The sequence below is a fragment of the Nilaparvata lugens genome, chromosome 7 (genome assembly GCF_014356525.2).
Source record: "Nilaparvata lugens isolate BPH chromosome 7, ASM1435652v1, whole genome shotgun sequence".
Taxonomy (NCBI): domain Eukaryota; kingdom Metazoa; phylum Arthropoda; class Insecta; order Hemiptera; family Delphacidae; genus Nilaparvata; species Nilaparvata lugens.
In genome coordinates this window covers 45578221-45606177 of record NC_052510.1, presented here as the reverse complement: position 1 = coordinate 45606177, position 27957 = coordinate 45578221, and the positions used below count along the sequence as shown (strand labels likewise).

Genomic DNA, 27957 nt, shown 5'->3' with positions numbered 1-27957 from the left:
CTGTCCCAGCCTCTGGTCGTTCCAGTTTGTCATTTGTATAAAATTGAAAATTGTCTCAGTTTGTCGTCGTCTCACTTTGATGATCTTGTATTGGTTTTTGTTGTATGACTTATGTTGGATTTGGGGTTAGGATTTTTCGATTGTTTTGTGAGCTGTGATTTGTAATGAATAATTCTCTGTGATAAAAAACCTCAACTGTTTTTTAGCTCAAATTTAAAAGAGTAAACACAAGGATTCAGGGCTGATAACATGTCTGTGAGTATCTTTTTGACTAAAATTGATTTTTTTCTTAAAAAGTATTAATTTGATCGTTGAATTTTTTTAGTTTAAATCATTAACCTAGGAACAATTTACATTCTGCTTCATCCATTACCGACACTTGTAGGATCATTGGCGTAACAGACTTCGAATTTAATCCACGTAATTAAGCTCACAACTATTCATATGGTAGATCCAAACAGTTGATAACTTCTAATAAAAATTTAAATCATTACTCATTCATATGCATCCATTCACATATTATGCTACTATGCCTTGTTACAAAGTAGCTTCTTGACGGTTCTCATGAAGGCGGCCTTTTTCAACTGCTTTACACCAGGAGGCAGCTTATAAAATTTCATGGCAGTGATCCTTTAACTTGCCTGTGATCGGTGGAGGCGTCTCCTTTGGACATCCAACAGCTCAAGGCGCCTGTTGTAGTAGTGAATGTCACCACAGGCATCCAGAGTATTTTGTATCCTCTTGACGTACACCAAGCACAGGAGGATTTAATGGCTGATGACCGTCACAGTAGCCTGGACCAAGGTGAACAAAGATCGGTTTGCAGTGGGCAAGATGGTCGCTGCCTGTTATGATTCTTACAGCACTCTTTTGCAGCCTCTGGATATCAACAGCCCCTGCCGAGTGACCCCACAGGAACAATCCATAGGTGATGTAGTAATGGAAGAGAGCGTGATACATAATTAAAAAATACTTCTCAGTCACCAGGCCCCTCATCTTGAGCAGCAGGAAGCAAATGCGAAAGAGTCGGCTGGTAACCTGCTGTATATGAATGTTTCAGTTGAGTCTACTGTACAATAAACAACCCAGCAGCTTAAATAGATTCTGAGGGTCATGCATTTCTCGTAACAAGCTGCAGATTGTCCTTTGGGTCTTGTCCTCATTCAGATGGAATCGATTAGCCAGTAACCACATGGTGGCAGATCGAAGATGCTCTGCAGATGCCTCCAAAAACCGTTCAAGCTTATCATCTGACGACAGTAGAGATGTGTTATCCGAAACATCAAAAAGCTATCATAGTCGTCAGGTGATTTATTATGACTAGGGACAGTGTAGGCCCCAGCACTGATCCCTGAGGAACACCAAACGTCATCGGAAGAATCTATGAGTTTGCACCACTGAGGGAGACAAGCTGAGTCCTTCTAGAAAGGTATGATCCCAAGATGAAAAGGGTCTTAAACTCAGATTTCTAAGTAAAATGCGATGGTCCACACAGTCAAAGGCTCGGCTCAGATTACACAGAGCAAGAGACTCACCATCCTCGAAGGCAGCATCAAACCGCTCAGCAACATGGTCCACTGCATCCACTGTTGATCTCCCAACTCGGAAGCCAAACTGCATGTTGAAGAACAGGCCATTCTTCTCAAAGGAAGCCTCCAGCTGAGGCTTGACAACTGCCTCAATCACCTTGCCAAAGACAGGGGTTATGGAGATTGGCCTGAGGCTACGAAGGCTCTCATGATCACCTTTCTTTAAGACTGGGACAGTTCTTGAAGTCTTCACGAAATCAGGAAAATTTCCAGACCTCAAGCACTCTTTGACAGATCCACAGAGAGAAATTGCAATGGCATTCACAACCTCTCAAAGCATGCTCACAGACGTGTTAAACACATCTGGGCTTTTAGAGGGCTTGAAGGAGCGTATAATTTTCCTCAAGGCAGCTGGCGTGGTTGGGCGCAAGAAGGTGAGATGCTTCTGTCCCGGCTGGATTCTTCCCTCCAACAAAACAATCGGATCAATGACAGCATCCGGCAGGGAACCTACTATGTCCTGAACCAAACTCACAAAGAAGTCATTGAAGGCATCCGGGCTTGCAAAGTCAATCCTTTTTCGCCCCACTTGCATGTAATGAGCTGTTTTTCGTGCGTCATATGGAGGCCGAATGTGATTGTTTTCTGACCAGGCCGGTAAAATTTTTACGGCCCTAGGGCTGTAAAATAACCTTGAAGTCAGCTGATTCTAATTTTATGTGAACGTGTTTACAAAATAGTTTATTAAACGGAATCAGTTTATGCTTCTAGAATTGAATAAAGTATTTTGCAATAAGATACTATCATTTTATTTGGATGAATGAAATACAAATAAGATATTATAAACTATTCAAATTCAATTTTCTAAGTATAATAGAATCTAACCTCAAACCTCATAGTACTGCGTTTATCACGAAACCTGGTGGATAATTTTGGAACTACTTGGGCAATATCCATGGTGCTGAACGTTTTTACAAATAGTTTATGAAACGGAATTAGTTTATGCTTCTAGAATTGAATAAAGTATTCTGCAATAATATACTGTCATTTTATTTGGATGAATGAAATACAGATAAAATATATATTATAAACTATTCAAATTCGATTTTCAGGTAGGAAATTCGAGTAGGATAGAACTTCTAACCTAAACTTCCGAAGTTGACGACAACAAGCATTGTTGACATTGACATTCAGATTGGCCAAATTTCAAGTGTGCTAAGACAGCTGATAAGAAAACTTTCCATAATTTGTGTTTATTATTCAATAATTAAAACATTTATAATAATATCATCTTATTGTCATTTGAAAGAATAAAAAAGTATAAACTCAACCTCCCACATAATTGAACATAATCTTTTAGGTTATTTAAACAAATCAGAATAAAAAATAAAAATACTTGGACAATTTCTTGATATTCAGATTACCTCAGATTTGCTAGAGCTATGACCTTCCACTTTTGCTTTCAGAAGTGCTTAATAAACAATTATTTTCATATATATATTGTTTATTTTCTGTGTGGCGAAAAATAGCGTTCGCACCACGGGAAAAAATGTTTTTCCGGCTCTCAATCTTTTCTAGTTCTCGGCCTACGGCCTCGGACTTGAAAACCGATTTCGAGCCGGAAAAGTCTCATTTTCGGCCCTAGGTGCGAAATATACTATTACGTGTCATGAATCTGTTGGTATTAATCACATCCCAGGCAGCCTTGCATTGATTAGGTGCATCCTCAATCCTTCGCTCAGTTGCAAATCACAATAAGTGAATGCACCGCAAAATACCTATTAGAACATGCTAAATCAAATTTCTAAAGTTGTTCTATTAATGCTGAATCACACCAAAATTTTGAAGCCTCAGAAAAGTAGGTCGTTTTTTTGATCGAATAGGAAACCCAATCAAACGTACGGTACTGTCAACACTCTACAGCGCAGTAATAGTAATAGACTACAAAGTCATCAAGCTTACTGTATATTATTGTAGTCTTTACATGTCGGCTGTAGCCTACAATAATATACAGTAAAAGAGTACAGCAGTCGTCAATATAGTGCAGCTACAGTTGTCGCTTAGTAATTAGACCTTCAGTCTCAGATAAGAGGTCTTGAGCCTTTGATCTTGAACCGTGATATAAGACAGGGGTCTTGGGTCTAATGTATTTGTGATGATGTACTATTGCATACCGTACAAGATGTTTCACATTTTTGTTCCATCTACAAAACTTATATACGCTTATTGTATTATGTGTTCTTATTTATTAGTTACCTTATGTCTATATCCTCTACTATAAGCTTTCTTCATAATAAAATATATTGATTTTTTCAAACCGTAAATCTTTCTTTCAGAACAAATTCTCATTAGCTGAGCTGAAAAACGAGGAAATAGAAAATGTGAGGGTTGTCATAAGAGTTCGACCATTGAGTTTTAAAGAGCAAGAATGTGGATATGCTAATATCACAACTGTCAACAGTTACAGTGGTCAAATTTTTGTAAGAAACCCACAGGCTGGTCCAAGTGACACACCCAGGACATTCGTATTCGATACAGTCTTCGATATTGATTCAAAGCAGGTAAGAACATGAATTAAGCGGTTCTATGCAAGAATTTGATAACTGCACTAATAGTAGTGATTTCTGAATGTCAGAAAGTGTCTGCGTATGAGGAGAAACTCATCAGCATTTGGAAAGCTAGACAAATATATTCTATTACAGGAACATGGAGAGAAGCTGGTAATATCTTGGCTTTCATCTTTTTCCCCATTTACTTTATTAATAGATTTGTTTCATCTCCATTTGTTTACTTTACTAATACAGAAGACTATTAAATCTACATTAATTTAGAAACACTACATTATTAAATAATAGGTATCCCTATAATCAATTTGTAATGAATTGCTCCATTATCTCATTGAACATAAATAAATCAAATAAATTTTAATCACAGTACAACAACAGTTTATTATTAATAGTTCAATATTGATAGTTTGTTATGGGAAACGATTTGGTTGCGCTGATAAGCTATCGATAAGATAAGTTGAGCTCCATTCCCCTGCTACCACTTTTAAGGTTGACCACTTTGAGAGCCGAACTCCACTGAATGCCATTTATGAGTTTGAAAAGCTCTTCCCGTTGGTTCGGAATCCACCTAAAGCTGTAGGTCCACTCATCGCTTATCATCATCAGTCTCATTACCCATGCACAAGCCTAGATTTCATGTGGGAATTATCTAATGCAATTAACATTATTTACAATTTTTCTGATAAGTAAGACTAACATTTGTTTATATTTATTCCCAAATCATAATGAAATAAAAACACAATACTGCCTTTCTACCAAGAGTAAGGATTTTTAATAACGATAAAAAACAAAATATTGTGGTTTTATTCCATTATGGCAAAATTCTACAACATTATGTCAGCGTCCAATTTATTGTCGAATCCTTCAACTCTTATCCCGGTTTCTAGGACACTTATTAAATCTAATGGATCAGTTAACCTATTAATTTTATATAGATTTAATGGTTCATTAGTTTCCTTTAATAAGAGTCCTAGAAACCGGACATTAGACTAATCTCCAGAAAGCGATAGACAGTAGTTTAATGAGTTATATTATAGTTTAGCCTATCATGTTATATAATATTATTTTTATATTGGAAGTAATATTATGATTTTTGTGTTTTGTTACTCTTCACTAGCACTCCATAATTGAAGATAAGATTTTGATACCTGATTCAAATGCACTATTTTGATACTGGTTCTGTAAATTTAATTGATTTTGAACAAATATATTGGTATTGAAGTCATCAACGTCTTTTTCTCTCAATCATGGGAAAAAGCACAACACTCTTCCCATACCATTCAATTATTACAATTTTTATTGCCTTACAAAAAAATTATTAGTCTAAATACAGATGTAATATTCTTAGAACTAGAAATATAATATTTTAATCGTCTTATTTTTTTAAACGTCTTTTTTTCAATAAAAAATTTATTGATTTATTTGCAAAATTTTCAGCTAGATGTGTACAACGTGACAGCGCGCCCTATTGTGGAGAAAGTGCTTGCTGGCTATAATGGAACCATATTCGCCTACGGACAGACGGGCACCGGAAAGACTTACACCATGGAGGGTAACAGGAGTGAGCCTGAGGAGAAGGGCATCATACCCAACTCGTTCGCCCACATTTTCGGCCATATCGCTAAATCTAACGAAGGCACCAGGTCGCTCAAACATTTCACTATATTTTCAATTTATTATAATTTTATTTAAACTTGAGTACCTTGTTCGGAACCCACATAAAACTGTAGGTCCACTAATCTCTCATTATCATCCGTCTCATTACCCATGCACAAGCCTAGAGCTCATGTGGGCATCACGCTCAGCAAAAGAAAGTTGTGAAGTGGTGGTGGTGTGAACTACCACAGTGATATTGTGGTAGTTATATGTACTAAATAAATAGGCTAGATGTTGTACTACCACAATCTTCTTCTAACATGGTGGAGCGCTTTCGGACGCCATGTTGTGTCACGTTATTTTTTATATTTAAATAACGATTAGCCTCCTGCTTGGCATCAGTCGGTAGAGCATGAAATATTTTAATATAATTATAAAAATTAGGTCGTGGTTTTTAATAGGATATAGTCTCATAAAAATCTTTATAGGCCCAGATATGAGCTTCCACTATAATTCTGATAATTCATTAAAAAAATAAATATATATATATATATATATATATATATATATATATATATATATATATATATATATATGGTATTTATCCTATAGTATTGAGGAATTAAAATAAATTGCACACCATAAACAATTTGATACATATATTAACAAATATTGCAAAAAATAGATCAGGGCAAAAAATATAAAGAGCGATAAAAAATATATAATATAAAAATAGAACATAATCAAAATCAGTAAAATATCACAGGCTAAATACTATTCTCTAAATTTATAGCACGAAACGTTACCATGTGCTTTTATTTTATAATCATATGCATCCTTTTGTATGTAGCTGCGATATAAGCTTGCTAATACTTGTCGACTTGGACAATTCCATTAAAAATAGTTTCCTTAAAATCAACTTGATAAATTGGCAACCAATAATCCAAATATATATATATTAAATTCTATAGTATCTAATAGATTTTTCTTGCAATGAATATATATTTTATCTCAGGATGCAAGATTCGGCACCTGACGGAATAAATAGAGCAATTCATCTAGTGAATCAGAGCTACAACAAACTATCGCAAATTATATTGCAGAAATTAAAGATCATATGAATATGTATTACTAGCCTAGATTTTATACTTCTTTGATTTATAGAACTTCTGATATGTGGATTTATTCGTTATTCTTCTAATAAAATACCTTTAATACTACATTTACTTGCGCAAGTATTTTTTACTAAATTCTTAATTTATAAGAAAACCCTTTCGACGAGCTAGCTTTGATTATTATGTAATTTCGAAGCACTGAGGGCGCCCTGTCACTATTTCAATATTTCTCACTCACGTGTCGAAATTTTCTTATGAGCTGCTGATGTCGATCCAACTCCTGGTGGTCCTGGACTATGGTAGCCGGAGTCGTCTCTTCCAAGGGGTTACAAAATTATTTAAAAAATGAAAATGACTTTTGCTTTATAAGAGCATCACAAAGTCTTATAAGAAATTTAATAATTCAATCTAACTTTAAATTTTTACAAGTTATAGCAAGGTATTACGCTCTATAATATTTAGGGACCTCTCATGGTGGCATTTGGCAGGCGAGTGTTGGTTCTCCTTTCTCAATTTTACAATTCTCATTTCCGACATGTCCGTATAGCAGCTCGTAATGGAAAGTGAAGTTGAAGAATATTATCATAATTATTATAGATGGTAATGATCAAAAGTTTCAGAATTTGTTTATAAAAATATTCAAGAAAACTTTCAAATTCAATTGAAATATTCATGAAGCTTTGAAATGTGTTGAAACTGAAAACTTTTGGAAGGATAAACTCAACACTATTTTTGGAATGATTTTTTAAAAAATTGGGAGAGAAACAGTTTTAGAGCCTGATGAGCTCTGTTTTGATTTTATTTCAGCTCATGTAATTTTTACTTGTTTATTAACAAATGAAAGAATACTTAAAGTTGTATAATAATTGAAGTTTAATCTTTAAAGAAGCAACACATGTTTACAACAGTACTTATACAACAACATGCGTGGCTTCTGTAAAGATACGAGGTCATACTAGTGATCTAATCAGGTACTTTTGCCCAAAAATTGTATGTGAACTAAATAGCATTACCTTCTCGATGTCAATTCGTTGGAAAATCAAACCACATGTTGTTCTTTTTGTGTACATAATATATTATTTCTGACTTGAAAGATATTAGATGCTCTAAATTATCTTTCACATTTTACTCTGAGGATGATGCCCTTGTAAATATTTATTCAAACGCAATCATTTTTCTTAATATTTAAATTCGATTTATGCCTTAATTTTTTCTCAAAATTATACACATACCTCTTTACTGTTATGTTATAATACGTTATCTCTCTTTCTTTTCTAGATTTCTAGTTAGAGTATCTTATTTTGAAATTTACAATGAGGAAATCAGAGATCTGCTGTCGAAAAATCCGACGGCACGATTGGACGTTAAAGAGAGACCGGATGTGGGTGTTTATATAAAAGACCTGTCAACTTTCGTAGTGAACAATGCTGATGATATGGACCGCATCATGACACTTGGCAATAAAAATCGTAAGTAAACTTATGGACTTCTGCAGTGCTGCAGAGATTGGATAGACAAATAGTAACATCTATTTCGGTATGATGAATGAAGAATGAAATAAACTCAACATTGTGCAATATTCATTAGAATTCATTTAGAAAGAGCGGCACATGTATAAAGAATATGTTATAACTAATAAAAGCTAAATAAAAATATATTAGATTACCGACTATAAATATTTTTTGTTTGATAAACCAGATTTGATGTAAATGCACTTCAAATAGTTTTACTAAGAAAGTTTGATACAATAAAAATAAGTTGCTATAGAATATTGTCATAGTCAGTTTAGTCTCTAATCTCTTGAAATTCTTTAACAAATTCTCGCAGGATGTTTTGCTGTAAAGTAAATTTCTCACTATAGTTAATTAGTTTTGAATTGATGCTGTTTAGTGTCTAATCTCTTGAATTTGTTCAGTAATTATAGCAGGATTTTATGTTGTATTGTATCTAGTCTCTTGAAATTCTTCGTTAAATTTCTTGCAGGCGTTGTTGGTGCCACGGCCATGAACACCCATAGCTCAAGATCTCATGCTATATTCAATATAACTATTGAAACTATTCAAAAAGATACAGATGGGAAGGAACATGTCAAGATGGGACGACTGCATCTTGTTGATCTAGCTGTAAGATTACAAGTTCATGAATTTTAATTAATTTTTTCCATATTGCACCTGTAAACTTTGTGAAGAAATAACAGAATTGTGCTTGGTTGATTACAGTGTTTCTGATGTATTCATTTGTCTTATTTTAATCTTGAAATTCGCATTCCACTCCTTGTTTGAAGTTAAATTTGTTGAGTAGAAATGGAAATAGTGTAACCTTTCACTAGAAGTATAAAAAATGTTATTCTTCTTACAGTGAAGGGCTATCATGTGTTTAATTTCACAAAAAGGTTATTTTCACGTTATTTCTCAAGATTTTTAATAACTGTTTCTCGAAAATGTAATATAGATCAATTATCTAAATTTATATTCTTTTATCTCCATTCTAACTTTTGAATTAAACTTGAAGTGGAATAATGTTAACATATAATCCTATTGTCGGACTACTGTAGTAGAAATTCTCTAGCCTACTACTCTGAACTACTGTAGTAATCCACAAATTTTGGTGCAACAGATTTTGGTTTAAAAATTTACAGACCATGTTTTATTTCTCCCAATTATTGCCATCATTTGTTGTATAGTTATGGAAATAGAATGTCTATATTATTCTAGATATCTAAAAAAATCTGTTAAGATTCAACCATCTAGATGAGAGGCTTAGTTTATGTGGAATTTATATTTCAATATAAAATAAAGTTTATCATACATTTTATAGGTTAAGAAAATGTGATTGTTTCAAACAACACGCTTATATGGCGAATTTTTCAGGGCTGTGAAAGGCAGAGTAAAACTGAGGCCACCGGACAGAGGCTGAAAGAAGGCACCAAAATCAATTTGTCGCTGTCCACTCTTGGCAATGTCATCTCAGCCTTGGTCGATGGTAAATGCACGCATATACCTTACAGGAACTCTAAGTTGACGCGAATTCTACAAGATTCGCTCGGTGGAAATTCAAAAACAGTTATGGTAAGTGACAATTTCGTTATCTCTTATTAAAGTTTACCCAACATCAGTTTGATAAATCTTGATCAGGATATATTTTCAAATTGGGGCTTTAAACTTTTCTTTGTTTCCTCTAATTTTACAACTTCTAATGATGAGAGTTAGTTGAATGCTTCATTTACAATCGGACTACCTCATTGAGGAGTTTTGAAATGATAATTGACCTAGGATTTTTTCTCTAAGAATTTAGGTATGAATTGTTGATTTTTTTATTTCACCTGGAATTTTTATAGACCCACAACTAGAACTGATTGATACGTTTATTATAAGTCATCAAGAATCCATTGCTCCTATATAAAAATGGGAAAAATTGAGAAATATAATTTCCTCAAGTTTTAATAGGATTATTACTCGCTCGGCCAGGCTAAATTGGAATAGTCCAATTAGATCTTGTGGAAATTACATTTTTACTGTCCACTGTCACTGATATGTGGGAATCCAGTTTGAAGATTAATAGTCTAACATTCCAAACAAAAATTATATTTGAAATGACCCTTTTGTTAAGTCGAAAGCTGCTCCCTTGCTGCAGATCCGTATGACGAAAAAAAAGAGAAAATATATACAACCATTTCAAATATTTTTTTAGGGATGTAGTGTCTTTCCACTCATTCGTTATCAATGTTGTTATTATTTTGTAGTGTGCAACAGTGGGCCCAGCTGCCTATAACTACGACGAGACAATCAGCACGTTGCGCTATGCCAGTAGAGCCAAGAAAATATGCAATAAGGCGCGCATCAACGAAGATCCAAAAGATGCGTTGCTTCGTCAGTTTCAAGCTGAAATTGAACATTTACGTAAGCAGCTCGAAGAAGGTGTATTTGGTGAGCACAGTTAGGCTTCTCTTTCTATATTAAAATGGAATAAATAAATCTAGAATACTTTATCAGAAATCTAAAAGGATGCAGCTTGATAGATAACGGAGTATATGCCAATGTGATGCTGTATAGAATAATTGAAAGTGATTAAATTTAACTACATCACAAGTTAGTCGCTACATGTTAGAAAAGTATTGTGGAAGTCCAAAACGAAATGTTTGGAAATCTTTCAAAACTGTATTTATTTCGAACCAAAAAATACTCGTTTTTGCTGATCTTCATGAAAATAAATCTTTAGGTTACAAATATAATTATTTAACAAAAGTACATATAAAACCTATTATTTAAAACCAGTCATGACGATGAGAAGAATGGACTATGCCTTTTCTGCATGAATAGTTTTAATCAAAGGAATATCCGAAAAAAATATTATTATTGTCCAATTCAACACTAAATTTGGAGATGAATTAATCTTTGTCGGTCAGGATAGCCGAGACGACTAAGGCGTTGCAGCCCCCTGTGGGTTGGGGGAGCTTTGAGTCGATCATCGTACTCAAGAATGTGTTGAAAACCAGAATTCACCCACAGTATCCATGCTTGTCGTAGGAGGCAACTAAACTGGACCTCAAGGCAACACCAGAAGTTGCCTTGCCTTCAAACCCACGGGATCTGCCCCATCAGGGCAGTTTCGGAGGGACAAAAAGAAAAACCCAAGAGACCAGAGATGGGCGAAACTCCAGGCACAAATGTGGGTCAAGAAGCTGAGTCGAGGGTGGCCGGGCGCCAGGCGCCCTAGAGGCAGTTTGGCGTCCCCTCTCTCAGCGGAAGGACCTACAAAAAGGCCAGGAGTGGAACTCACGTAGGTCACGAGTTTGTGAGTGGAGAGGCCAAAACTCACAACTGCTCAAAGAAGGGCGGCCATTCAGGCAAAACTTCTTGGGAGAGGTGAGGCTTTCGACCCTGCGAAGTTTTGGAGGGGCAAAAAGAAAAAACCTAAGAGACCAGTGATGGGTGAAAAACCAGGCACAAATGTGGGTCAAGAGGCTGAGTCAATGGTGGCCGGGCGCCCTAGAGGTAGGACCCTCAGCGGAAGGACCTACAAAGAAGGCCAGGAGTGGAACGTAGGTCACGAGGACTAATCAGTCTGAAGAGACTGCCAAGCTTATCACACTGGATTGCGACAAGGATTGCAACCAGGTGATGAATGGGATGTTAGTATAACTCCTGGTTCTTGTAAAGGACATAGGTATTGGTTTGCCTAACTAACATACTACTTGGGAACACAATAAGCTTCGATTGACGTGTGGGGTTCTTTGAACCTTTGGATCCTTGAACCCGTCCCTTCAAAAACAATAAACAATAAAGGAGTTGCATCCTTCAGTCTGCTAGCGCTACCTGTTCGTGGGTTCGAATCCCGCCGGTAGGCATGGACGTTTGATTATCTCATCAAATCTCCCTCGGACCTTCCATTACCCAGGCATAAGCAAAAAGCTCATGAGGCCTAACTACAAAGTATCATTCGTAATATTAGAAGTAAACTTTTTAAAAAATGTTTTGAGTAAGCTTATTTATTCAACTTGCAACAATATTGATCAGTTTGTTATCAATAATTGATTCAAATTGAATTCATTTGAATTCATTCAAATAATTGAAACAATTATTTTTAAGAAGTAAGGTATGAAGATGTAGGTTAATCCTCTCCTCACAATATTGTAGAAACCAATAAATTGAATTTATTATACTTATGCTCCAATTTTCTATGTTCACTATATATTTTTTCAAAAACTAATTCTTTTTTTCATAAATTTGAAGATGCTGAATTGGACGATGATGTAAATATTGAGGAGAAACTTAAATTGAAGAACGCTCTACAGATTAACCAAGCTGAAGATGTCAGTGAAAAAGAGGAGGAAGAATTGGCTTTGGCTATGTAAGTATGACTTCCTTCTATGAATTGTTTTATTATAAATTGGAAAAATATTACTTAAATATCATAATTGAATTCTTGGAGCAATCCCCAGGTAGAAACGAAATAATCTTTTGTAAATTATAAAAAGATAAAAAGTTTTTGAAAACAGTGGTTGAGATGTTAGAATTCAACAGTTGGGCTCAACTCACACTTACGCGACTCAGGTCGAGAAGAGACTCGACTCTAGTGGAGAGCACGTGTTTCCAAATGGTGACACTCAGACAAGTCGATTCTAGTCTCCGCGATGTCACCATTTGGAAACACATGCTTTCGACTAGAGTCGAGTCTCTTCTCGACCTGAGTCGCGTAAGTTGAGTTGAGCCAAAATTTGACTCTCACTGAGCCATCTGAGATCTTTAAAGCTGGATTCCCACACAACAGTGAAAATATAATACTCACCACAAGTTCTAATTAGATTATTTCCACTCAGCCCGGCCTAGCGAGTATGAATTATCCCATTAGAACTTATGTAAATTATATTTCACTGTCACTACTGTGTGAGAATCCATATTGAATCTAAAAGCTTGTAGGCCTAAAGGGTGGGGAAATGACAAAGAGAATGAATGGTTAATGAAAGTGGTAATTATTGGAGGGGCAGTCTTAGTCTGGTTACAGCAGGTAGGAGGTTTGAAATAGATTATTTTTCCTACGTGATTGTGGATGTACCGGATGTAAAATGAAATAATGGAACTCAATATTATTCAATATTTGCCCTCTAGCTGTCTTTTGTTTGTCTTTGTTCATGGGTTAACTTTCAGCAACATCTTGTTTCAGGACCGAGCATAAACAACTGCAAGAAAAGTTGGAAAGTTTGGAGAAGAAAATACTGGTCGGTGGGGAAAATCTCTTGGACAAAGCTGAAGAACAAGAGAAACTTTTGGAAGAATCAGCCAAAGAATTGGAAAAACGCAAAACTGAAGAGGAAATGTTGAAACAGAGACTGGAACAGAAATCGGTAAGTGTCACCTTGTCACCATTGTGATAAAGCAGCTTTGCAGCTTGATTTGCTATTTACTGCAGCCACAGCCCAATTCAGTACTTCATGATTAGTCCGTGCAAACCTTATATTGCAGCTTTGCTCTTATGGAGTACAGTGCTGCCAGATTTCACAAAATCCAGAGAGCCTGCGAGCTAATTGTGTGAGAGAAAGAGCGAAAAATAGCGTAGGCTTTTCTTGATAGAATAATCATGAAAACGGCAACAGTGTGCTCTTTAACATTGGCAATAGAACCTCGTGCTGCAAACTAAGGTTTGCACAAACTATAGCTGTCCATGCAGTTGTCAAGAATTCATGAGATATATCTTTAATTACTTGATTGCATTTTTTACCCAAATAAATTTCCCTAGAATAACAAATAAAACATGCACATAAAATTGATCTATTTAATAGATGGTTCAGTCACGGAAATAGGTTGACCTTTTTTTCTCGTGACTAAACTATCTGGACTTTCCAATTTTGTTTTCGTACAAACTACATCTTATCATATTATGTTCAACTACTTTATAGAATCTCTTTGAATATCGTGGAACTTCATGAATGAATGCAAGGTGAATAATAATTCATGTTTGAGCACTAAAGTTTCGTGGCTACACTACTCACATTTTTAACAGTTCTAAATTTTATGAAATGTTGACATGTGATTTGTAATGTCAAAAAATTGCAGACTCAAATGAAAAATAAAATATAAAATTCATGTTTGAGCACCAAAGTTTCGTGGCTACACCACTCACATTTTCAACAGTTATAAATTTTATGAATTGTTGGCATGTGATTTGTAATGTCAAGTTATTGCAGTCATTTTTCATTTGAGTACAAGACTGCAATTTCAATTTTTTATAAAATATTTTATTATGTTCAAGCAATAGTTTACAATGACTGTCCTTAATTTTGCAAGTTTTTAAAAATGTATAAGGATAATACTTTTTGTAAGATAGTTTGATGGGTAATAGCATATTATTATTTGAAGTGCGTTTTTGTTACAGCTCGAGCATACAGACAGTGTTGAATATCAATTTTCTTCAGTTGCCTATAACATTCACAGTAACTGTCATTAGTTTTGAAAATTCTTCGTTTTTGAATATACAGTAGGTTACTCTATAATCGTAATTACTTTCCTTGCCCTATTACCATAGTGGTAAGGAAAGTATTGCTTTCCAAAGAAAATTAAGGTACTGACAGAATCCAAGGGCAGGGCAGTGGACTGTGGATGATAGTTGGTATAAATACCTACAAATAAATCTTTGAATTCTGTACATAAAAATACTGATAGCTTGAAGTGTGGTAAGTACGCCAATAAAAGACTAAATGAATCAACAATATAAGATTTAATAATAATAAGATGATAATAGTAGGCAGATGGCCACATACAAAAACAATTGTATCAAGTATCTTGGGATCAATAAAATAATGATAAGCAGGTGGCCACATACAAACATTGAATCAAATATTTTGAGATCAATAAATTAATAATAGGCAGATGGCCACATACAAAGGCAATTGTAAGTAGGTTAAGTCTTTGAATCCTTAAATAATAATAGGCAGATGGCCACATACAAAAACAATGAGTCAAATCTTGGGAAATTACAACATGTGAAATAATGTAGAGAACTACAACATTTAAAAGAAATTAGGTCAATGACATTAATGACCATTGAGGTCTGACAATAACTGCAAGGGTATTAATGATATTAAATTATTAATGATATTGGTATTAATGATATTGCAATAATGCAAAGGTATTAATAATGATACCTGAAATGAATATAATTTGAGGGCAATAATGAAAGTTATTACTAAGGTACAATAATAATGATTAAAAAATGGCAATAAGCTGTAAAAAATGCTCAGCAAATAGCATACATAAAAAATATATGTGGCATAGGCCTTCAGTGATTTGAATGTCAAAATAGACTTCGACCTAACAATTAATAGGCGTTATTGGCCTTAGAATAACACTTAAAAGCTAAGGGTAGCTAATAAATACAATGAGGACAGTCCGGGTTGAATATAGGCGACAGGGCCTTCAATGAATTGAATGTCAAGACAGACATCAATTAGAACGAGTAATAGGCGACAGTGGCCTTCAATGAATCACTTGTAAAGCCAAGGGTAGCTGTCAAATCCAGAGAATTAATAGTTGCTACTATTGAATACAATTATATAGGCGTCAGTGGCCTCAGAAAATCACTTGTGAAGTCAAGGGTAACTGTTAAATACAAAGAATAATTGCTACGATTGAATACAATTATATAGGCGTCAGTGGCCTCAGAAAATCACTTGTAAAGCCAAGGGTAGCTAATAAATATAATGAAGATTATCCAGGTAAATATAGGCGACATGGGCCTTCAATGAATTGAATGTCAAGACAGACATCAATTAGAACGAGTAATAGGTGACAGTGGCCTTCAATGAATCACTTGTAAAGCCAAGGGTAGCTGTCAAATCCAAAGAATAATTGCTACAATTGAATACAATTATATAGGCGTCAGTGGCCTCAGAAAATCACTTGTGAAGTCAAGGGTAACTGTTAAATACAATGAATTAATAGGCGTCGGTGGCCTTAGTGAATTGCATGTCAAGATAGACATTAATCAAATAGTAAGTAGGCGTCAGTGGCCTCAATGAGTTGAATGTCAAGATAGACATTAATAAAATAATAAGTAGGCGTCAGTGGCCTCAATGAGTTGAATGTCAAGATAGACATTAATAAAATAATAAGTAGGCGTCAGTGGCCTCAATGAGTTGAATGTCAAGATAGACATTAATAAAATAATAAGTAGGCGTCAGTGGACTCAATGAGTCACTTGTAAAGCCAAGGGTAGCTGTCAAATCCAATGAATTAATAGGCGTCGGTAGCCTTAGTGAATTGAATGTCAAGATAGACATTAATAAAACAATAATGATGCATACGTAAATAAAAATTGAAAAGAACGATTTACATAACCTGAATAAAATTTTGAAGAGGAGATGCGGCCAGGCAGACAGGCAATGACTCCGCAATACCAACAGGAACAGGACATCAGCAAGCGATGAAGTGATCTGGCCATGCTATGACAAGCATGGAAACGTCCACTACAGCAGGCGAATCCCCCAATGGAAAAGTAGGCTGGAGCGAGTAGAATTCCAAACGAATAATCCGATCTTCAAATTGTGGAATTTTTGGCTTGATTTCCAAACGGTAGAGATGATGCACTTGAAAGTTTGAGGTTCACGAGGTGAAGCCAATTGTAGAAAAATGGCAACTGAAGCTTACACGAGGTTGTACTTTTAGACAAAGTTTATCCAATTTTAACAGAGTAACTGAGTGAAGAACTCGATGAATAATTGAATCACACTGAAGAATAGAACAAACGAATTAATTTGAAGAATAATTCACACTTTAAAAAGGTTCTGTAGATCAAATGAATAGCGATGAAACGCTCACACGAGGTTGCAATTTTAGACAAAGTTTATCCAATTTTAACAGAGTAACTGAGTGAAGAACTCGATGAATAATTGAATCACACTGAAGAATAGGACAAACGAATTAATTTGAAGAATAATTCACACTTTAAAAACGTTTTGTAAGTCCGATGAATTCAGATGAAAGGTTTAGACCGGGCGTAAGGTACGCACACCCGACTATCTCCATTGAACGACAAACAGCAAAAAGGCAAAGACGCTAGTAAGAAAAAGGGGAAAGCGGAAATGTAGCCACGTACGAAAACGTTTGGAAACGTATGTTGAAAAAGTGGCAAATATCTAAAAGGTAAGATGCCAAAAGACAAGATTAAATTCTAAAAAATCGAATAGCACAAATATTAAAATTGCAACGGCAAACAATCCGACGAAAAAATACGAATAAAAGTATAGAAAACCAGCTGATAGAGCAGTGGTAAAAAACCGCGACTGAGACGTCACTGGTCAGCGCAGACGCACGAAAGACACAGCGCGCAGACAGACAGACATGATGACGACATGATGTCTACGTAGTAGCGGAACGAATAACAAGTGAAACCGTTCCAATAAATGCTTTGTCAGATTTTACAGTACCCTAATTTCAAGTTTTCTATACGTTTCAAGGTCCCCTGAGTCCAAAAACATGTTTTTTTGTATGGTAAAGTAATGATAAAAGTTGTGTAGAATAGATAATGGTAATATTTGTGTAAAAGTTTTGATAAATAATAATTATGTGACCAAAATAGTTGTGCACATGTTTTATGTTTGGTTCTGTTACAGGCAGAGCATATCGACATCGAGGAGAAGTATTCGAGTCTGCAGGAGGAAGCGGTGGGCATTTCGCGGAAGCTGAAGCGGCTGCAGGGTTTGATCCGGGACGCTCAGGTTGAGCAGAAGGACGTCTGCGCCGAGAACCAGAGAGAGATGGAAGGTCTGCTGGACAACGTGCGACAGCTCAACAAGGAGTTGGGTCTGCAGGAGGCCCTCCTCAAAATGTACATTCCCGAAAAGTATAAGGTCGGTATTATTTATTGACTTATACCATAGAGAATAAAAGCATAAGAAGATAGTAGGTGGTAGGTCGTGTATGTTCCAAATTTCAAGCCGATTTTCTGTTAACTTGAGCCGACTACTGTCTATTATTACTGTTTTGGCCGGGTGAGAGTGTAAGAACGGCACTGTAGGAGAGACTATCAGCGTCTCATAGATTCACAAAAAAGAACTACTAGGACTATAGGCTTTGAGTTAACGGTGAAATTTGGAACATAAACGCCCTATACCATGGGATTGCTATCTTTTCTCTACATACTTTCAAAAGAACTGATATTAATATACACATAATGAATGTGTATATTAATAGCCTATCTAACCTACTCTAAAACATGGTACGCCATAGTGGAGTAGGTCAATTTCCACACAGAAAACACTAAAAATGTAGAGGACACATTATAATAAATTTTTATTGTAACTAACTATTGTATGTAATTGTAAACTATCTAATATTTTCTGTAATTGATTTAGTAGTTTTAGTTGTTTTCTGGGAAATTAACATTTATTTATTTATTATAATTATAATGAATGATTGAAAAAGGAACTACTGGCTCAGCTCAAAATTCTTTCTCTAATTTTATAAAAATAGTTTATCTTTCTCCACCTTATCAATGAGTAAACAAATCACATTTGTCATTATTCTTCCATTCAAGACTACTTTATTTGTGGTCGTATTACAGTTCACCAGTGAGACACCAGGCGCCAAAGCGAGTGGTGAGGCATCACTATATCACTCACAATTCATAAAATTAAGTTAACAGCTTAAACTGAGTAAATTAATTGATTGGTTCATAACCTACCTATCAATTGATCATTTCATAACAACTAAGTTGTTTTATTTTGATTGAATACCGATTGTTTTTTTCCAAATCTACAGGAACTTATCCAGAGACATTCACATTGGAATGAGGACATTGGAGAGTGGCAACTGAAGTGTGTGGCCTACACTGGAAACAACATGCGCAAGTCAGCCAATGAGAGAACTTCGGCTCAGAGTCAAGAGGTTAGTTCGACACGGTTCCATTTTTATTTATTTATTTATTGATCCAATTATATACAATTTATTGAAATGATTGAGGTAGGAACAACAGACACAGCCCAAAACTGATACTCCCGAAACTTTTCGATTTGTTTTATATAAACCTAAGTACAGCAAATAGTATTAACTTAATTGCATTATTACTCTTCCTAGTTATATTTTAGATTCTAGAAAACGAAAGGGAAAAGAGATGTTTGGGTTTTATTGCTATTAGCTTTATTTACGTTGGTTGAGAGTTATTCAAGTGTCGATCGTAACTGTGCTTTATTGGCAAATTCACGCCAGTAATCCATTAAGTTTGGCAGAATAATGGAGGACTTTTGCATCAAATAATATGCCAAACAGCTATTATTGCTCTTCCTTTGATAGTAATTTCTCATTCATTCTCTATTTACAAACTAAAATTCAACAAACAAATCTTCTGATATAAAGTATTTATTTTGAATGCCCTTGAACTACACCTTGAGACTCAATGTAGAAGTAACTCCGTTATTAATTATTAATATCTCATTGTACGTTATTAATACTCAGTTATGATTATATTAATGTCCCAGTTATTGATACCCCAATACAACGAATGTTGTCTCTTGAGATATGTTTTGCTTCTTATTGTAAAATATTAAACTGTTCTTTCGTTCAATTGAATTATGACTTGACTAGTGACATATGCACAACAATACACTTTGCTTATGATACAATACCTACTGTATGTAGATGAAAAAGGATCAAAACAGCAATGTTCTAATTTGTATTCTGTGACAGAATAATAATATTCTTATGGATTTTATTGGTGTGGAGTTCCTGACGGAAGTTCCACCTCGCCTGAATCATTTAAGTCATCAATGGGCCGGCCTTACGACTGTCATACTTCAGCCGGGACCGACAGTTTAACGTGCCCATTCGATACAGAATATTACGAAGTAATGTCCTTATTTTTAATGTTTAAAGTAATGTTGTAATGTCCTTATTCTTGTTCTCATACACATTTCTTCTAATCAATTTATTGAAATTAAAATGCAAATTCTGATTCATGTGCTATACTAGTTTGTTTCATTATAAAAATCGTATCAAATTTTCAGGTTTTCCAGCCAGATCTATCCTCTGTGTATCTAACTTACGACGACTACGCAACTAGTCATTCCAAAAATAAGATGCGAGCAAAATCTAGCAATTCCAATCGATCTGTTAATGCGATTCTTCAGTAGTTCTGCTCTGCACTTCGAGATATTCAACAAATATGCAATATTCTAGTCAACAAAAATGCATGAATGATCATTCTTATCTGATGTACATAGATAATAGCTATTTTGTGCCTTAGAATTATGACGAATTCGAAAACACTGAATTACAGTAGAATTTGCATAATTCTTAGAAAGGGTGGAAAAATAAAAGTGGATCCAGACAGAATGATCAACAACTCTCATATGGAAATAAAGAATCAAATTTAGTTAGGTTGTACCTACAATCTATTCAGTATTACGTTTTATTATACTGTATCGTTAGTGTTTAGTAGGATTAGCACACGATTAACTTGAATAATGATATCAAAAGAATTGAAGGCTTTGAAAAATTCAAGTACTTGATATTTTTAATTCTTTCAAACTTTTCACTCGATTCATATTGTATGCTGGGTGGTGAGAGTGATGTATTATCATTTAAAAAAATTGAATAACATTATTCTTGCTAGAATTATTTGAAAGATATGTGAGAAATTCATCTCCAAATAGTTTTACTAAGTTTCATTTTATGACACTAAAATTGAATTTCGATTATAAATGAAATTAGTAGAAGAGTCTTATAGTTAAAATAATACGATTCTAGTCTTTTAAAAACCCAGATTGGTTCTCAAACAAATTTAAATTTTCATAAATTCTAGAGATTATGTAAAAGCCCAAAGTTTCAGACGATTATTCCCAGCTATCATAGATCTACAACCGAGATCTATAATCATCTGAACATTTTTGTAGATAATATTAAAATAAAACTATATTATGTGCAATACCATACTTAGGAAAAGGCATTTTAGTTCCAAACTATGTTGAAGTAAGGTATGTTTAAGAAAAATATTTATTTTGTGATATGGAAGCACATTAGATATTTCCAACAAATACTATGAAATTAGAGTATTTATTTTAGTTTTTATATTCAATTTTTTTTGAAATATTTGTACTAATTAACTGATTCTGTTGAGTTGTCTAGTTTTTCACTTTTCTATGAGATCTTTGTTTTTTTGAACTTCCTATTCAAAATAGCTGTTACATTCCAATATAAATTTTTGAATGTTACCTTAGCTGAATAATGTTGAATAAAGCACAAGAGTCATTGATTTGTTTACGCAATATAAAACTTATTTAATCAATAGATATAATATACATCTTTATAAAATGTGGAATTGGAGATTTCTTTCAAATCAATCATTTTCTCGTCAGTACAAATGATTTTGTAAAATAGAAATACAACAGCCAAAGGATCTCATTGATGCACACTGTTCATATCTTTTAGACTAGTACTTAGTTGACTTGTAAGCGAGCAGTGCATTTCATCCTAATCAAGTACCTTCGAAGATTGTAGATATAGCTCGAGCAACTTGCAAATCGAATTCTGTGTCAATTTCAAGACTATCATTCGCTGGGACTTCAACATATCCTATCCTGAAAAACGACATTCCATTAGATACAGAATGGATTTTAAACATATTTCAGGTATTTCCAAGAATAATGATTGTGATAATGTTATGCGGATCTCAATATTTAAATCAGTTATACATACTTATATATGTCTTATACATATAGAGTTGAAAATGAACCTTGAAAAATCCTGTGATATAAATGGATTTTTTAAGGTTCAATCATCTATCTTTTGAATTTATTATTCTTCATTTCTTCATTCATCATTACAAAGACGGAAATTCAGAGATAAACAGTCATTTTAGGCTTTTGCTGGAAGAAAATTTTCACTTACTCAGCTAATAGGCTTTCAATACTTGAGTTACGACATAACTGTCGATTTTTATTATTGAAAGATAGTGTAGAAGCTAATAACTTTTAATAATAAAAATCAGACTGCTTTGTCGTAACTCAAGTATTAATAAGTAAAAATTTATTATTAAAATTGATCTTAAACTTACCTCCCTCCCTGTAGTAAACTGCGAGTTATCAAACTTGTTTTGAAAAAATAGAACATTCCTGTTTCAACTAATTGTCCACTCCAGTCTTGTCTTCTTGGTCTGTTTTCTACATCGAAATTGGCTGACATTATTGTTCCATCTGCAACAGATTCATCACAACCAGAAATTTCCAGATTTTGTTTACTGGTTTGAGCGTTCTAATAGCTAGTATTGCAGCAGCAGCAGCCATATCATCAAAGCGATAGGCGACTACCGAGTTGAGTCGGTATCGTTCTTCACGAATTTCTGGTGAGAAATATTGTTTACCGGCCTAATTTAGTATAGTAATTAGTAGCATTGTCATCATAGTTGCACCTTGAGCATCAGGATCAGCTGATTCATACCCTGTCACATGACCAGTGGCGTGATCGTCTCCTGAGACTCCCATTGGTCAGCAATCTCTTTTCCCACGGCCTCCTAATTTTCAGCGACCCTGTACTGCTTCAAGGAGACCTGGGAGAGAGGCAGTTGTTCGGTGGTTGAGCGTGTGAACGGGTCGCAAATCTCCTCTCCTTACAACATTCCCCGGTACTAGTTATTTCTAGGGGAATTATTTTATTTTTGTGTGTTAATATAGGATATTGTAGGACGAGTTCTGGACAACTCAAAGATAGAACTTCCTGGGGGATTTTATCTCTTGTCGGTTATTTTTCCTAAATTCGTATCACTGGGGGTGAATGAGTTATCCTTTGGTTTTGAAACCTGTAAGGGATCTTAAGTTTGTGCTACAAACAGTTGAGTGGGATATTTAACTAGGCTCTTGTAGCGGGTTATTTTTGAGTACTTAATTTATAAGTCTCGACTCTGTCGCTTTATGACGTTTGAGTTTAATACGGGAAGTGGGTATCGGTTCGTTATTCTCCATATCAGTAACCACGTCGATTCAGGTAATTGTATGTCAGGACTGGTAGTCCGTATATTTTTCCTTCTCTGTAGTAAGGTGGCCTTCAATTTAAAGAATAATTTTTCTCAATTGAATTTTTATTCTTGTAGGGAAATCCTTGTCCTTTTAAGAATAGTTTTTCTCAATTAATTTTTAATCTTGTGGGAAAATCCCTGTCCTTCTTGAGAATAGTTTTCTTGATTAATTTTATCCTTGTAGCGAGATTATTATCATTTTGAGTAAATTTTCCTTGCTTAGTTTTCATACTATAGAGTGTCCCTGTATTTTAACTTTGCTTACCAGTTTCTGACTTGCTGTAATTCCTAGTAGGAAGATTCTAAAATCCTTCTAGCACTCTGGTACAGCTTGAGAACTTCCTTGTCGAAGTCCTAGATTGCGACATCCTTTCTCTTTCCTTCTCTTAATTCTTCCTGTGCTAAAATCCTTCCAGGATCTCAGTTTCAGATTCGAGATCGTCCTAGTCGCGGGTTTTCAGACCCGCGAATCCTTTCTAAAATTCTTAGAAACCTGTCTTCTTTAATAGTAAATATTATTTGCTGGTTTTCCCTGTGGAAAATTCACGAATTTTCCCGTGATCTCAGTTGCAAATTAGAGATCGATTTTGTGGTAGCCCTTAGACTGGTTATTGCTTGGAAAAGCCCATTGAAACCTTTTCCTGAATTAGGAGTCTCTGACTCGATATTTTCCTTGTGGAAAATCCTGGAAAACTCCTTTCCTACCCTGACAACGACAGACTGTTGTCTTCCCGATATTATTCTACAGACTGTGTCTGTGAAAAATCTTTTCTATCCTCTCATAATAGTCGACATACTGACTATTAATTTAAAAGCGTTTCGGACGATTGAGAGTGATTCCCATACCCTTAAGGGCAGTCACAGATTAGCCCTTAATAACCGGCGCGCAATCACCAGATTAGCGCGGAAATCCTGTTTAGCAGTTTCAGAATTGCTGAAGATCCTTTCGCAGCTGCAGGCTCGCGACTCAGAAATCCCACACCTCAAGCCTTATCCTCTAAATTTTAATTACCACATAATTGAAATTGACATACTGTATTTAGCTAGCAGGTCCAGCTTGCTGAGAGCTAGAGCGCAATTCTCAGATTGCGGATTATTGAGCAGATATTTATTTGCTGTAGAGAATAATAATCTTATTATTGATTCTCTGTACCGTGTACCCTCACGCTATACCTCAGACCCTGTACCCTATTCTCTATAGCTTACACCCTAAACCGTACTCTGTTTAAATTATATCTTGAACACAACTAACAACTCCATAGATCCATCATACCTTTACCCCTATAGCTCTTACCTTAAACCCCATAGAAAAACCTCTTTCCGGGCTTGCAGGTACAGCTTGCTCGCCGTCAACACGCAGTTGGTTCAGATTGCGTACTACCTTTATAAATAGAATTATTTGTAGGGATCTGATAGTCAGATCCGTCTCCTTGTATAGGGTTATCTTAATCTCCCTTAACACCCACCCTGTATTCCAAAGGCCGAGGGCCGAATCGGCCAGCAACGGCACGGACAAATACTCTTCCCCTGAAATTAAAAATCTCGCGAAAGAAGCAGAGGGTAAAGAATCAGGATAGAGGGAGAAGTGTAGGTCCGGTAACTCCACCTCAGTACGGCTACTGACCCCGACCCATATCCGACTGTAGCTAGTCCGCGTTGTAGCAATACTTCGCAATTATTAGGTAACCTAGAGGGTGGAATAGGGTATCCTAATATTACATTGCCAAAATTACATTGTTCGAGATTATCCATGTATGAATTTCAATTAGCAGTTTTCTATTTAATTTACTAGTGATAAAATGGTTAGGAATAACATTGATGAGCTTTGATACCTGATATAAAAATTGTTTTCTACAAATTGATAAAATAGTATCTGTAATTTGAAAAGTAATAGATGAGACACGGAGGTTATACGGTGAAACACGCAGGTTGAAAAGATTCATATGTTTATTTATGTAGATGATTAAATTTTTTATGTAAAGCTGCCTGACAGTTAAAACATCTAGCTCACTAAACAGGTACTCACTTGGATAGAGTCTGGGTTTTCCCAATATAGCTCTTATAAGGTGTTTTCGAATTACAAAAAGTTTTTCCAAGTGGATTGAGAATGTTCCACCCCAAATTTTTGTTCCATATTGCAGAAATGATTGAATGTAGGCAAAATATATGAGTCTTGAGATTTTTCTATTACTAACTTGGCTGATATTACGAAATTTACTTATCCAATGTCTGAGTTTGTTACATGTATCATTGATGTGAACATCCCAACGCAAATGTTGATCAATCATTACACCCAAATATTTAACATGATGTTCTGTATTAAGCTTTGAGCATGTACAATTCATCCAATCAGATCGTTGCAATTTACATTATGGATTTTAATGAAATCCAAACCTTGCGGCTGGCCTATAGAATTTGGGGAGAAAGACATGAAATTACTTTTTTTATGTTCAATGTTAATATATGCTCATCAAACCAGGATTTTACTATTTTAAGTCCGGATTCTGCTGCTTTTTTAGTATCCTCCCAACTCGTTTCACTGAATAACAATGAAGTGTCATCAGCAAAAGCGATTGAAACACCATTTTTCAATTCTAACTTGAGAAGATCATTAATGTAGATTAGGAAGAGAATCGGCGACAAGACTGTTCCTTGTGGAAGACCGTAATCAGTGAGTTGTTCAAGGCTGGTTTTATTAACAACTTTGAGCATTTGGAATCAATTTTTTAAATAGCTCTTAAATAATTCAAGGGCTATTCCTCGAATACCCAACTTTTCCATTTTTATCAGAAGTTTTGAGTGAGGAATAGTGTCAAAAGCTTTAGCTAGGTCTAAAAATATGGCTATTGTTTTATTTTTGTTATTGAAATTTTCTATAATTTTCTGTGTTAGAAGAGATATTGCATCTACTGTACTTTTTTTAGACTGAAACCCAAATTGATTCTTGTGAATTATATTATGCTTTAAGAGATAGCTAACTAAACGGTATTTTATTAACTTTTCAATAATTTTGGAAAAAGTACTCAACAAGCTGATTGGACGATAATGATGGATTAGAAGCATCACCTGATTTATGTAGGGGTATGATATTGGCCAATTTTAAACAATCAGGGAAAAAACCCTCCGCAAAACATCGATTTATTATCACCTTCAATGGTTTTATAATATGTGGTGAAATAGTTTTTAAAATCCTATTGCTAATATTGTCAATTCCTAGAGCTGAGTTATTGTTTAGAGAGTTTATTGTAGCAGTAATTTCATTTTCATTGGTAGGTGTCAAGAAGAAAGAGTTGTAATGCTCCACACATGAGTCCTTGAAATGATTACATGTTGTTGCAATGGGATTATTTAACTTCAATTTCTCAGCATAAAGTTTTCCTACGCGAGCAAAATGTTGATTTAGTGTATCAGCTTCTATTTTGGGAATTTTTTTAGTATGTCTTCTACCTAACAATTCATTTAGAGTTTCCCAGATTTTCTTAGAGTTGTTTATATTCTGATTAATTTTATTCTTATAATACTCACATTTATTCTGTTTTATTAATTTATTAAGAAGATTTCTGTAATTTTTATACTCATTTCTTAAACGGTCATTGAAAGGCTGATTTGAAAGTGTTTTAAACAATTTGTCCCCGTTTTTTAATCGAATGTACAAGACCACGCGTAATCCAAGGTTTAAGGGGTTGTAATTTATGCGGAATCTTTACTGTAACTGTTGCAAGTTCAATTTGATTTGATATTTTGTCAGTTAAAATTTGCATTGCTTCATTCACATGTAAATTGTCATCTAATAGGTTATCCCAGTTTTCAGTTTCAATGGATAATATTAATTTATTGAAATTCATTTTATTGAACGAATTATTTTTACTTACAATTTTGTCAGTTGAAAGATCAAAGTGGATGCTGACACAAAAGTGATCAGTGATGTTTGTTTTTATTACTGAACTTAATACATTGTCGGGATTGAAAGAGGAATTCTTTAAAAATATGTGATCGATAATCGATTCAGTGCCGTTTTGAACTCTAGTAGGCTTGTTTATGTATGATTTTAAACCATTCAAGGATAAAATTCCAAAATATTCATTAGTCGCAAGCGTAGACTTATTCAGATGTATATTCAAGTCACCAGAAAAAATTATATTGGGCTTATTTTTGATAGAATACAAACAATCATTCAAACAATTGAGAAAATTATCTACATTGGTTGAAGGAGACCTATAAACAGCGATAAGTGTTATCTTATCCTTCGCACCTGGCACTTGTACATTCAAAAGAATTGAGTTAGATTCTCTTATTTCGTAATCCAACTCATCTACTATAAAATTACATTTGAAAAAGACACAAATTCCATCACATTTATTTGTTTTACATGGATTGTTAACCACTGAATAACCATTCAAATTAAAATCAAAATCATCCTCTTCAACTAACCAAGTCTCACTGAGGATAATAATATGAAACTCTAATAAACAATTACTGATAATGTATGACAGCTCATCAAAATTCTTTCGCAAACTTCTTATGTTTACGTGAATAATGTTCAGGTAAGATTGATTATCATTACTACCAAACAACTCAATCTGAGATTGAAAAATATCCTCTATTATAATAGTATTGTAAGTCTCAAGAGAAATATGCTCTTCAGGGTCA

General features: G+C 34.6%; 1 protein-coding gene and 1 non-coding gene across 2 annotated transcripts; one reads left to right on the top strand and one right to left on the bottom strand.

Annotated features, from left to right (window-relative positions):
• Window positions 1-106: 106 nt before the first annotated feature.
• On the top strand, window positions 107-21615 carry LOC111059570 (kinesin-like protein KIF3A). Its single transcript, XM_039432888.1, has 12 exons — window positions 107-255; window positions 3866-4090; window positions 5534-5739; window positions 8086-8276; window positions 8791-8930; window positions 9678-9875; window positions 10550-10733; window positions 12540-12657; window positions 13471-13651; window positions 17915-18151; window positions 19062-19187; window positions 20303-21615. The coding sequence occupies exons 1-12, from the start codon at window positions 250-252 to the stop codon at window positions 20426-20428; spliced, it is 1938 nt and encodes a 645-aa protein (XP_039288822.1). The 5' UTR covers window positions 107-249; the 3' UTR covers window positions 20429-21615.
• LOC111059569 lies at window positions 20700-27957 on the bottom strand. The gene is made up of 2 exons (XR_005571839.1): window positions 27180-27957; window positions 20700-21874 (listed from the first exon to the last, which is right to left on the bottom strand). It is a non-coding gene; the product is annotated as an uncharacterized LOC111059569 (transcript).

Coding starts and splice junctions, on each gene's coding strand:
- LOC111059570 (XM_039432888.1), top strand. Junction 12,658..13,470: donor GAAGAATTGGCTTTGGCTAT/GTAAGTATGACT, acceptor ATCTTGTTTCAG/GACCGAGCATAAACAACTGC. Junction 19,188..20,302: donor CTTCGGCTCAGAGTCAAGAG/GTTAGTTCGACA, acceptor TCAAATTTTCAG/GTTTTCCAGCCAGATCTATC.